Source organism: Xiphophorus maculatus, chromosome 4 (assembly GCF_002775205.1).
Source record: "Xiphophorus maculatus strain JP 163 A chromosome 4, X_maculatus-5.0-male, whole genome shotgun sequence".
NCBI lineage: Eukaryota > Metazoa > Chordata > Actinopteri > Cyprinodontiformes > Poeciliidae > Xiphophorus > Xiphophorus maculatus.
The window spans coordinates 15,001,825-15,015,088 of NC_036446.1; the positions used below are offsets into that span (position 1 = coordinate 15,001,825).

At 40.5% G+C, this 13,264-nt stretch overlaps 1 protein-coding gene across 1 annotated transcript in view; it reads left to right on the forward strand.

The window, feature by feature from the left end:
• The first annotated feature begins 4,164 nt into the window (after nucleotides 1–4,164).
• The window catches only part of gse1 (Gse1 coiled-coil protein), a 187,014-nt gene continuing 177,914 nt past the window's right edge, over nucleotides 4,165–13,264 (forward strand). Inside the window, exon 1 of the mRNA XM_023331942.1 lies at nucleotides 4,165–7,020. Within this exon, the coding sequence (XP_023187710.1) occupies nucleotides 4,510–7,020 (2,511 nt within the window). The 5' untranslated portion in view covers nucleotides 4,165–4,509. The remainder of the gene's footprint in view (nucleotides 7,021–13,264) is intronic.

Genomic DNA, 13,264 nt, shown 5'->3' on the forward strand with positions numbered 1-13,264 from the left:
TGAACTAAAGTAAAACAGAAACAAGACAGATTGAATCAGAGAAATAGACTATAAAACTAGCAGAATAAATCTAGAATCAATAAATCAAACTCCAAAACAACTCACCAATCCAAGATCCTAACAGAATGAGAATTTTTGCTTGCACGGAGGCTAAAAAACAAACCCATGGCTCCTTCAAACAACCAGCCCCTTCCATTGATGGTAAGAACAATCCTTTACATTACTGGAGAGTCAACCAAGGGATGAAAGGTTTTCTATCACAGCCTTCATTGACGAGCACAGGAACCAGCTCAGAATGCTTGATGTGCATTACTGCCACCTACTGAAGCCTAGCATGCTGAAGTGCTTATCTTAAGAAAAAACAACAACAAAAAAACAAAACAAAGTTGACATTATACTCAGACTGCACGGAATGGAAATGGAGCAATATTAAAGGTTGCCAACAACTTAGCTAACTGGTACTTTTTTGTGTCTTGCTACTAGAATGATACGTTTATTTTACTCCACATTGTGTTGGGCACAGTCAGGAAAATTGAAACTGTGCACTCCACCACCATGCTTTGCTGCAGAGTGATGGTTTGTCCAGGGGTTCATGTTCTGCCACAGCTGAGAGGAAAAGCAGTGAAGGCATGAAAAGACAAAAGACTTTCTTTAAAGCTAGAAGCTTATTTTACCAAAAGTATAAAAGAAAAAAGGTGCATATAACAGTTCAAAGTGCATACCACAAATTTTTAAAACTGTATCCAATTTGCCTTCCACTTCTAAACTCTGTATTACGTTTTTGTTGGTGTATCTATCATAAAAATGCAAATAAAACATATTTAAGTTTGTGGTTTTAACATCACAAAATTTGAAGAAAAAAACTTATGCAAGGCACTTTACCTTTTGCAGTAGTTTGGAATAATCTTCTAATTCATAGCTGCATCCTCACCAGTCTGAAAGAGTCACGCTTTGGGAAAATTTAATTGGGTGTTTGAGGTGGGATTGTTTTAGAAGTGTGCTGCAAATACATAGCACATTCAGAATCTCAATAATCTTAAAACTTGGCATTTGGCAAATAGTAAGAGTATAGCAGTTTCATGATTATCGCTATAATTTGTTGCTGTACAGCCATGTGTAAACAGGCCATGGGAACCATGGCATGGTCTCACACTTCTGTGTGAAGGGACTATAAGTGTAAGCTGAACTCAACACCATAGTGCAGATGTGGTGAATTAAGTTCACATAAACACACCTCTGTGTGGCACAGCTGATACTGAAAACCAGTTGCATATGTACCCAGTGGTGCCAGCACTTCTCATATGGAGCTAGGTAACCATGAACTCTATGTGACACCACATGTACAGGATTTGGTTGTCATATTTGATATTGATAATAACGTCAGGTTAATTAAATGGGATTTGATCATTGGTTTTAAAAATGTTGGTTTGTTCTTTAAAAATAACCACAGACATCTGCTTTTCATGGGCTGCTTGCTGTATTTGATGCTGGTCTCACTAGGAAGCTAAAGTTTAAAATGAGCTTGGGGAACCAAAACCTCTACAGATACATGCATTTTAACTTTAGCATGTTCCAATCTATGCAATCCAGGGCTTCAAAGGCAGTCAAGGGACATATTATTTAACCATTATTTTTAATTTAATTAAATTTTTTTATTTTATTGATTCTAGTGGCCTTCATTTGAGAGTGGTCAGACAGGAAATTAAGTAATGAGAATGAGGGAAGACATGCAGCAAGGGTCATCAGGCCGGGACTCAAACTTGTGACAGCCGTATCAAGGACTAAGGCTTACATGTATTGGTTGTGCTTTACCCCTGCGCTACCACAGCACCCTTTCTGTAAATGTTATAAAAGGTTCATAAGCTTTTTGTGAGCTGTTGCTGCTTGATCAATGCTGTTATTTATATGTGCAAAAGATAAAATGTCTGTTCTTAATATTTCCTCGGACAAGTCCAATTTTCAGGGGGTGTCTGTGGTGAGGTATGGAGTCCTGTTGTGTAACTGTAAAATAATGCCTCCCATATGGCCATGGAAAAAACCAAGCACATACAGTACCTTGCAGTAATGACTACAACCAGACCCTCGGACAGTGCATACACAAATTTTAGTACCATGGTCATATAATGTGAAATCAGACCCACTAGTGATTATCTGTATTAGCAATTTGCAAATGTGACAGGAGGAAAACAGTTTTTGTGTATTTTGCCTGTATCTTCTCCCTTAGTTTTGTGCATATTTATATATGCCTAGTCTTTGTTTCGAAATGTGTGTTCATATCCTTTATCTCTGCAAGCTAACTTCCTCATTTGTTTTTAAAGATATGCTAATATTCTACCTTAATTAATCTCCTTTCACACCGGAAGCAAAAAGAACACCAGCTCACTTAAACCTCAGGCTCTTTATTATATAAAAATACAGACACATTTTTACCCTCTGCTTCCAACATAAAACTAGTAAAATAAGTGTTGAACATGTCAATGTTTTTCTTACTAAATATATGTGAAATAGTTCCATTGGGATAACATTTACTCCTAGAAATTTAGCTATGTGTAAAAAAAATTATCAGTACAAGGAATAAGTATACAGCACATTAAGAAAATAGTGTACAAAAAGGTATAGAAAAACAAGAAATAGACTGAAAGCTGTCAGTAGTTAGAAAGCATTGCTGTAGCTATATGTAAATAATATCAGCTAATTTAATAACTGCAGGACTATTTGTAAAATCCAAACAAACTTTGCAAAAGATCTTCCGGTTGAAAACCATACAAATGACAATCTTACAGATGACTTTCTAACCTTCTGCACCATTCAGTGAACAGCACTACAGCAATAATCCATGAGTGAAAAATAACAATTTCACCATAAACCAGCCATGATCAGGCACCCCTCAAAAGATCTCATATATCTGACCAAAGAGAATATGTTGTAGAGCTGTGCAAAAGCGAGAATGGCCCAGTCCATCTCCTGACTTATATGAAAATAAAATAAAAATGTCAACAGACATCTAAATAAATACTTAACTGCAGTACGCCACCACAACCCTCAGATAAAACCCATGACAGCTCTTATGTTTATAATTACAGTGGTTTGTAGTGAATAACTGCATAGACAAAAGATATGAGCTGTGACTAGTAGAAGATGAGACAAAAAAATATTTCAGTTGTAGCATACCTGAAGCTAGTCCCAAGAAAAAGTGCCAAAATCTGGCATATTACCAAGGATTGTCAGAGCACAACAGTATTGCAAAAGTGGTGTGATTGTTCATTGTTAGACCTGTACTGTGGTTGCAGTGTGAATTAAGAAAAAAACATGACATTTCAGCATTTAACAGCAAAGCTCGGTGTACTTGTGTCCTCTTTCTACTTCTTTCTAAGTGAAGCGTAAATCAGAATCAGTTGTACTTTGGAATAACTACTGATAATTACTTATCAATAACCCACAATCTAGTAAAAAGGTGAGACAGACTGGTTAGTAAGTTGCCAAGAGTTAGTAAGTTGTTCATAGTTCCGATGTGCTGAACTACGAATTATGAACTATAAACTACTATAATAAAACTGAATGCTGGAATCAAATCAAAAGACGCATCAACAAAATATTAGTTTCAGGGTATGAAGGTTTCAGCAAGCAAGATACATCACATTTTTATATATTTGTATTTCTTCTATACAGCTTTGTTTTCAGTTAAATTGTGCAAGATAAGTGTAATATGTGGAAAAAGTTTTAAAGGATTTATTATTTAATATCACATAAACCTGATATTTGTGGTTTATTATATCATTAACATCCTTAGATAGATAGATAGATAGATAGATAGATAGATAGATAGATAGATAGATAGATAGATAGATAGATAGATAGATAGATAGATAGATAGATAGATAGATAGATATCATACTAAGTAATGTGCACTTTTTTTTACTGTTTTCCAACTATTTTTGCTCATCACTCCTTGAATGAGTCTTATGATAGCTGTGAGAGTTTTGTTTGCAGGTGATGCATTGTTGTTTTTATTTGACAGTGTGATTCTAATCAGGAAATCTAACATCTAAACTAATACTGGGGGGCTGGCTGGGGGTGGAGGTTGTCTTTGGGGTGCCTGAGCGGGTCCCATGAATCGGGGATGGCGCTGTGTACAGTGAGAGTGAGTTTACAGCCAAAGTTACACAGCGCAGGCAGGAAAGTTTTGCTGGATACAAGTGATCTCAACTTCTGTCATGCGGACGTTCAGAACAAACACGTGGACTAAGGACTTTAAAAAATAAGGATTGTCGTGCAGTTACATGGAAGTTTTGAGGGATTTTTCTCCTTGTCCTTGCGGGTGAGAGCAACGCTTAACGGGACTGCTGGCTTCGCTGCTGCACGCTGTTTGTTTCAATGGACTGCCGTGGGTTTTATCACTCTGTAAGTTGGACAAAAACTATTGCATGCTCGGAGACAAGTGTTCAAGACGAGTATGACCTAACTTGTTGACGTTTTGCTATGTAGCCTAGCCTCGGGGGCTTAACAACTATGAACTCTCCCCGCGACCAGGAGCTGGCACCCTTATCTCGCAAACACCGGCTCATGGCTGCATCAATGCCCGGTGAGGACAGCGCATTGCCCCGTAGCACTTCCAGGGCTGATCGGAACGGATTGGGGGGTCTTGTTCACTGTTTTATATGCGGGAGCGGGGTCACACCTGGGAAGGAATTAAGGCTGCAAGTGACATATCAGAAAGAGAGGTCGCCTTTTTTCCCGTTTCTCCAAAATCAAGAGCCAGCCCCGGGTGCGTGTGAACTCAGCCCGGATGGCTGTGCGCTGGTGTGCGCCGTGTGCCACTGCTTCTTGACGGAGCAGTGGAACTCATTTGAGCGGAGCAGGACGCCCATCGAGAAGCGCATGTATTGGCTGAAACGACCCTACCAGTGCGACTCCAGGCGGGTCCCACAAGAGTGGAACATCTCCTACGATCTGGAAAGGAGAATCAGCGTGGGCAGCCACAACTACGACGGAGGCGCAGAATCGGATTTCTCATCTTTTTCTGAAAACGAGAACCTTTCAGATCAGGAGATGGATCTGGTGGAGAGAGTGGGCAAGGACAAGTGTCTGAGAGCGACCGTCAAATTCCCAAAAGACAGTAGCAGGAAAAACAATGTCATCAGTATTAAAAGCAGCCCGGATTCACAGCGGGCAGTGCGTTGCGCGGTGGGTGTTTATGACACTCAGGAATTGCCTAAAGCTGAGAGTGTGCAGCCGGCCAGGCGCGGGGCTAAAATTATGAATGTCAGTCAGTCATCAGAAGCTCTGCTGAAGCCCCAAGAGAGACTCCTTCAGCGGTGCTGTGGCAATTCTCTAACTGACACACCTGTGCGAGACAACGGGGTCATTATGCGCAACAGGCGCTGGTTGGAGGAGGAGAGTGTCAGACATGTGGAGCAGCGTCAGATCCAGCGTGTTGCCGACAGCAGCTGCGCTCCGTCCAGACATCCATCTCTGCTGCATCGAGGGAGAGCCGAAAACAACTCCAGCGCTGCGCTGTCTCCTGTCATCCCCAAATGCAACTCGGCTGTTGCGAGGGAGATCAACTCTGACAACTCCGGAGAAGACGAGATAAACATCACAAGTGATGATGAGCGGGACATTCGTTGTCCCAAACCAGGGCCAATAACTCAGCTAAGAGCTGCCTCAGATCCTTCCGCCAGGAGGGTCTCCCATCACACTTCAAGCTCCTCTCCAGAGGAACGGGTTTGTTATATCTGTGGTAGTGGACTCAGAAATAGTGCCCATTTCAAAATCAGTGTTCAAAAACAGGAGAGGGCGCAAGGAGAGCCCTTCTTCCCCTTCCTGTGGCTCCACTCAGCTCCCCGAGGTGCGGTGCCCATCAACCCCTCAGGTACAACCATTGTTTGTGGCAGTTGCCACTCCTCTCTCATGCAGCAGTGGGAGAGCTTTCAGTTGGCTGATGTGCCTGTCCTTCAGCGCCTCTACGTCGTCCCCCTGAATCAAACTTCCAGTGCTTCCGGTCTCCATCCATCCCAACACAACACACTTGACAGAAGAACTCCAGGTTCCCTGGAGGTCACACCTGAACCAAAGCCCTCCCATGAAGCATGTTTCCTCTGTGGCCAAGAGGGTAGAGGGGATTTGAGGGTGGTGTATGCAAAAGCTGGTGTAGGGAAATCCCGTGCTGTGATGTACTTTCCTTTCATTGGCTTGTTGCCTTGCCCACCTAACGCTCAAGCGGTGAAGAACGGCCGTGTGCACTGTTGCCCACAATGCCACGCTATTCTGCAGGATATCTGGAGCGCGTATCGACTCAGCCTCAGTGAAGACCTCATCACATCTGTCAGCTCCTTTCTCGTTCGCTACCATTCCTCCTTGTCCGCCGATGGGTCTGGACCCGTCCACTCTCAGGTGGGGGTGGTCTCTCGCCACAGCAGCTCTCTGTCGGTGTGTTACCTGTGTGGAGCTGAACTGAGTGCAGGTGCAGAGTACCAGCTGCATGTCAATCCCCCCAGTCGTTTTGTGGAGAGGGAGCCTTTCTTCCCGTTTCTCACAGTTTATCCACCTGCACCAGGTGCTAAACCAGTTGATGCCACAGGCCTCGTGTCCGCTTGTAAACTTTGCTACCACGACCTGCACTCCCAGTGGGCACAACATGAGAGCAAGGCCCTGAAATCCTCCAGCCCTTCTACCGCTGGCTTACCTGGTGCAAACTCTCACCCGCCGAGCTCCCAGTGGGCCCGTCAGTACAGCTGTGAGGCCTTTGTGTGCTTTTTCTGCAGGCAGGAGCAGCACAGGCAAGGCAGGCTGTGCGCTGTCACAGTGGCTCGGCTACCTGTGTTCCTGTATGCGCCTCGCAGCCCTCGCATGCTTCTGGTGGATGATGGCAGGAGGCTGGTGATAGGTTCGTGTGTGGATTGCAAAGCGGTGGTGCAGGTGGGACAGAGCATGCAGCAGGATGGAGCCATAGCAGGACATGGAGCCGCACTTGCAGAGAAGAATGATCCTGAATTGGATTCCCCAACACATAGAAACAAGGTAAGAACAAAACGAAGTAGTGATTCCTGGGTTGTTTTGGCCATAACCTCTACTTTAAACCAATAGTTGTGGTTTAAAGTAGCAATATAATATCAAAACTGCTCACTGCTTTGTGCAATACTTTTTTCTTTCCTGGACAGAAGAGTAATTCTCAAGTGTGCGTCTCTGACTGAAAAGAAAAGGAAACTAAAATCTTTTTTTATATTATCAGAACTTATGTCTATAAACAAAAGAGGGAAACTATGGGGATCCGGAGGCCATGGCCAGTCCAGTGTTTGCTCCGTTCATGTGTTTATTTTAACAAGCATGACTGAGTATGTGTCACCTGGTGCTAAACAGTTTGTTTTAGTTTGAGCACACTGAGGAGCATTTTCGAGGAATGCAGTTTAAAGCTAACTTTCATTGAATTTATTGTGACAACGTTGAAAAATCTCTTTGCAAGGAGGTGAAAGGGTTGAGGTCAAGTTAATCCTTCAGAAATATGGCTGGATTTCTACCGTGTCCACATTGTGTGTGCATATCAAAAGAAGTTTGGCAGTAATTCATGTTTGACGACAGGCCATTACATCTCAGCAGTTGTTCGGGCTGTTTTCTTATTTTCCTCATTTAAATGACAAACTGGAGTCATTTTGGTGAGTTATAAACAACCTTTTCATCAGTGCTCCAGATGGGCTGGCTCAGTCAACTGTACGTGCACACACTTCCTCCGAGGTTAGATCATTCATTCACTTAATTTTCTTTTTCTTTCTACATTTTTTTTTAAACTTCCCTCAAAGATATACAAATTAAATTTCGAAACGGATTCTTGATTTTTCCAGCAGATGATTTGCAAAGCTGAAGAGTGTGTGGGTCTTTGTTGAGCACACCTTCTGGGCAGTCAGGGATGGGTGATGTGTAAATGAAGAAATGAGGAGTGTTTAGACAGCCAGCTGCTCCTATGAACAGATCTCTCATGCAAACAAACACTGACTGTCTAACCACGCTGGACATGTGAAGAACATCTGTGGACGCCATTCAGAGTCCTCTGAGCAGCCTCTGCTTTCACAGACTCACACTCTTCTGTGTGGAGCTGTCCACTTAGTTCTCCTTCTGCTCCTTAAATAAGTGTTGGACAGGCTGTCATTTTTATTACACCCCAAATTAAGCCTTTATTATCAATCAGACTTTGCACTTATACATTTTTGCTATGATCATGGGACTAGTTATTCATTCTGCCAGGGTTATGGGGATCATAATAGTTGGGGGGGTTTTGGCGGGGGAAGTTTTAAGTGACCGCTTTGGACATTTTTGGCCTGATAAGCAAGTGACCTCATAGCTGAAAAAGGAGCCAGTGGTGTTGGGAGGAGGTGCTGCAAAATAGCCGCAGGGCAACAGGTGCTTTAGTGCCATGCTTTTGGCTGGAGAAGGTCTGTCATCGCTGGGGTTTGAGCTGTCAGTAGAGAGATCCCATCTGGTTCCCTTTAGTACTCCGTGAGCGCACATCCAGGGTTTGGTTTAGGTCGGTTGAGTTCAAGTCGAAAGCTGCACGGCAAAATGTCAAACGGCTGCAGATTCGTACTTTACCGAGAGATTCATAAGAATTAACTTTGAAAAATATGACAGTGGAAGCTATTAAAGAAAGAAATATTCAAACTTTGATTGAGGCTTATAGTTAGGTTGATGTGTTCACAGAATAAATGAGAGAAAACAGTGGATTACACGGTCTTCATATTTCCTAGTTGTTCATGTCAAATCCAAAGAGTAGCACAGAAAGTAACAACTACTGACACGACTATAAGTCACTTGTTTTCCTGCTTTATGTTGATTTAGTTTGTTAAAAAATATAGCTCTAATCATTTCACGTTCAGTTGGAAATTATGCTTGATTTTATTAGAATTCTGTGAGCAAACACATTTTTAAGGTGTTAAATGTTAAAATAGGAACAGCAAACACTAAAGCATCCATAAATGTGTATTGTAACTGTTCTGTAATGACACTTAGATATAAGTTCTAACTTTTAATAGTAAAATAAATTATTTAGGTATAAATGTGTTAAAGCAATAAAAACAATAGTCAAAACAATACCCAGAATACAGAAAATTGTTACTTAATAAAGGACTATTTTAGGGGTTCACCGATTGTAGTGTTCTGTCTGATCGCCGATTACCAATATTTAAAAAAAAAAATCTAGCCGGCCGATTCCGATTTTTTCCAATACCAATTTTTTTGGTCTGAAATGTTAATCGATATTGCAAGAAAGTTGCTGAATTGGCAACAGTGGGGTTAGTATTGTTAACAGTAAACGTACAGATGTGACCTGGTGGGCTGGTCTGTCAGTCAAACCTCTCTGATGGGAGAACAAAGGACAGTGGTTGATTTTTTGACTTTTGCCAAGGTAGATAAGATCGGTGGATAGGATCGGCTTCACATGTAAAAATCCAAAATTAAGGAAATCTGCACCAATAAATCGGCTGGCTGATAATTTGGTTCACCCCTAGATTGTTTGGATTTATTTCATTCCTTTCCTTGATTGCAATGTGAAACTACTGCTACTTGATGTCACCACATCCCACATACTGAACTTTTAAATTAACAAACTGTAAAACATAAATAAATTGTGTCTTCATCTGCCATGCTACCAACTCTAGACTCTTTTAAGTTTACTTTGTTTCATTAAAAAATCAATAATGCATATTAATATTTCCAATAGGATAAATATCAACAGAGCAGGTTTTGTAGGTTGAATTAAACATTTTGAAGGAATAAACTATACTATTTGTTAAATATTCAAAGATCATTATTAAATTTGTCCTAAGAGCAAACTGTCCAGGATTTTAATTTCTAACTGGCTGAAGTACTATGTTGTAATCAGGTTTGCACTTGAAAGGAAAATATTTATTCTTGTATATTACAATGATATTATCATGATTGTGTCTGGCAGTGATCAGGGGAAAAAAATCCCCTTTCTGGATTTCACAGTTCTATTTTTTTCTGGTTTTACTTGAATTGTTATTTTTATTATTTTACTCATTTGTCCTCAGCAAGTATGATTAATGTGGACTATTGAGATTTAGTCTTCATCATTTAAAGAATGTACTTTATCTTTTCCCAAAAAACATGTTGATCCCCTTATGATGCTGCCAGAATGGCAGGAGAAGCGGAAAAAAAAACAAACAAAAAAATAACAAAGAGCAAATTTAGATGTGATGTCAGAAAGGGTGACAAAAAAGCTGCCAGGATTAATTATTTGAAGATGGAAAAAAGAAGATTAGTAGGAGGAAAAAAGGATCTGTGGGGTTAATTGGCTTCAAATTGCATCTTGAAGAAAATAAAAGAGAGGATTTTTTATTTCATAATTTAATTATTAAAGCTAATAATACAGCATGGAGTATCAGAAAGGATATTCAAAGGTGTTGTGGCTATGAATATGATGTTCATGTGTGAGTATGTTTCATAAAAACTGTTTGTATCGCGTGTAGCGTATAAAGTTGCTGCAGCTGTGCTCCGCTCTCAGCACCGTGGTCTGACAGACGGCCTCGCGTTTCAGTGGGAATTCTCTGGGATTTAAAGGGGTTTAATGTGAAAGCTGTTGAAGGTGGGTTTTGATTAGCTCTCAAAGCTTTAATCGCTCTCTTCCCGCTAGTCTGACTCTGTGCTGCATTCCTGACCACATCTCAATGGAGAGGTCAGATCATTCACGGAGCAGATGAGACTGAGGTGTTCTAGCTTTTCTGTCATATCTGAACCTGGTGGTTTAGCTACATCCTATATACGAGGCTACCTGTGATAATGCTGGTCATAGTACTAGCATAACACTCTTTAAACTAGGTGAAGCCTTTGGTTCTGCTCCAAAAAATGTCCTTCAGGGTTTATATTTTAAGTGAAGTTGCATTTCACTTAATAGTTTGTTGCTGTCCAATGTGGTATCTTTGTAATATTTTCAGTACTTACTGTTGTTTCACTCAACGTTAGCTTAAATTGCAATCTTTCCAAGAAGTTTACAGTAAAGTTAAAATGCGACTAAACACAAAAGAAATAAGGTTTTCATTGTCACTAAATGAAAACTTCCTGGCAGACGGCTGATGTTGGTAAATATTTAGGAGAGAGAGAGTGATTAGGTTTTCTGCCATTCTTTGCTTGTTGGTGCAAATTGACATAAAGTATATAGTGGTGAGTGATCTGTGAGAGAGCTGCCAGGGTACGGCTGTGTTTAATTTTATTTGAGCAAAAGGTTTTAATTTTGAAAGGAAAATACATTCAACATTGACTCAGGAAGTTGAGGTTTTTTGGACAATCTGGTCCATAAACAGACGAAAACGGATTGACCTTCATCATGAGATTTTGTTTCAGAAAATGAGAATTTTATGATCAATTAGTTTTGCAACCTGGTTAAATAAAGGTTAAATGAAAATGAAATCATCTGGTGTTGCAGAGAAAACATTTTTTTACACTCCTATTACACTCTTGAACTTGTAATAACTGCTCCAGTGTTATGTCACATACAGAGAACATTTGTAATTCAGTTTAAATAAAATGTCATTCAGGTTTCTGTGCCTGCCTGTCTGCATTTGCGCTGATTGTAGACGTAAAGCAAAGTGCCATATGGTTATATTTTTGAGATTTCAGATTGTTACAGTCTAACATGTTGATTCATAGTATAGCTTGATTAGGCTATATTTAACTATATTAACTTTTATTAACATGTTTGTATTACAATCTATTGAAATAAACCTGTAGAATGACTCCTTGCTATTTTCTCTAGGTTATATTTGTCAGATAGAAAGCATAGGGAGACTGTATTACTCAGGTTAAAAGGTTTGTTTCCAATGAACACCGATTATTTAATTGGGCAAACGAAACAAAGATACTACACTAAATTGACTCTGCTGCTACGTATTAAAGGGAAGTTCATCTCTTTTTTTTACCTACTTAAGGGCCCAACATTTATCAATAGTTAGATCACACTGCAGGAGCTGCATTTTCACAGTTCCCCAAGAAAGCAAAACACTTAACCCATTTAAACCCACCGGTCACAATAGTGATCAAGAAATTTATATCACTTTCAAGGACTCCAAAAAGCTTACTGATAAAATTTTCAGTTAATGTTCAGCAAATATTGAAAGTTTGGAGTCTTTAGATAATACTGATGCAGTATCACATGTTTAGAGTAAACTATCACATGACCAGAGCTGTTTATATCTCTGTTGCACCTTGGCGAGAGGAAGACTGCTACCAGTGTATGTTTAAATAAGCATACAACAAAGATTTTTGGTGCACATCAATATGTGTCCAGTTATGATATACACCTTTGCATTTACAAAACTTGGTTTGGTGTGTCAGCAGGATGTGTAAACATGTTGACGGTCACAATAGTGACGGGCGGGATAATACATTTGATCTAGGTACGCTTATTTAAATACATACCATATTCTTCCAATTCCAAACTTCTTCCTTTTAAAGATTAATTTCGAGTGTGGTTCTTGATTTGTTAGACTCAGTGATGGCCAGACAAAGTATACAACAATGTAGTTATGAGAAAGATGGATTCCTTACTGACTTTGGTAGTGGTGGCTTAGACAGGGATAATCCATGCTTGATTTTGAATGCATATGATCAGTTCATGGGAAAAGAGGATGATCTCCCCCTTCACCAGTCATGTGGCACTCTGTTACCACCTGCAAAGTTTATGATGAAGGGACAACTGTCTCTTTGATGTACCCTTTAAAACTAAAGAGGTTCTAGGTAATTAGGTTCTGACACAAGATGAAAACTGCTGGTCCACTAGAAAGACAACAATATTTTCACAGTAGAAACAAAGATGAGAAAGAACTACACAGAGCCTGATGTCAAATAGATCATTGAGCACATGAGAGGTGTAGACCTTCATGACCCAAACACCTCATGGTACAGAATAATGATTAGGTCCAAGAAGTGGTGGTGGCCCATCTCAAAATCGCACCTGTAAATAGGTTGACTGTAGATTAGGAGGTTCAGTTTTATCTTGTAACTGGTGGGTTGCCTGCTGGACCCCCACTTTGTCTGTGTCAGTCATTGTGGCCTTGATCAAGAGGACAATTCACCCGCCTTGCGGGTCAGAAGACCCGGTGGTGCCAGGGTATGACTGCCTTGCTTCTGTCAAACTGTGCCAGGGAAGCTGTAGCTACAATATAGTAGCTTACTGCTTTCAGTGTGTGAATGTGTGTGTGATTGGGTGAATGACTAAGTGTGGTGAAAAGCACTTTCAGGTCATTTGGACTTGATAAAG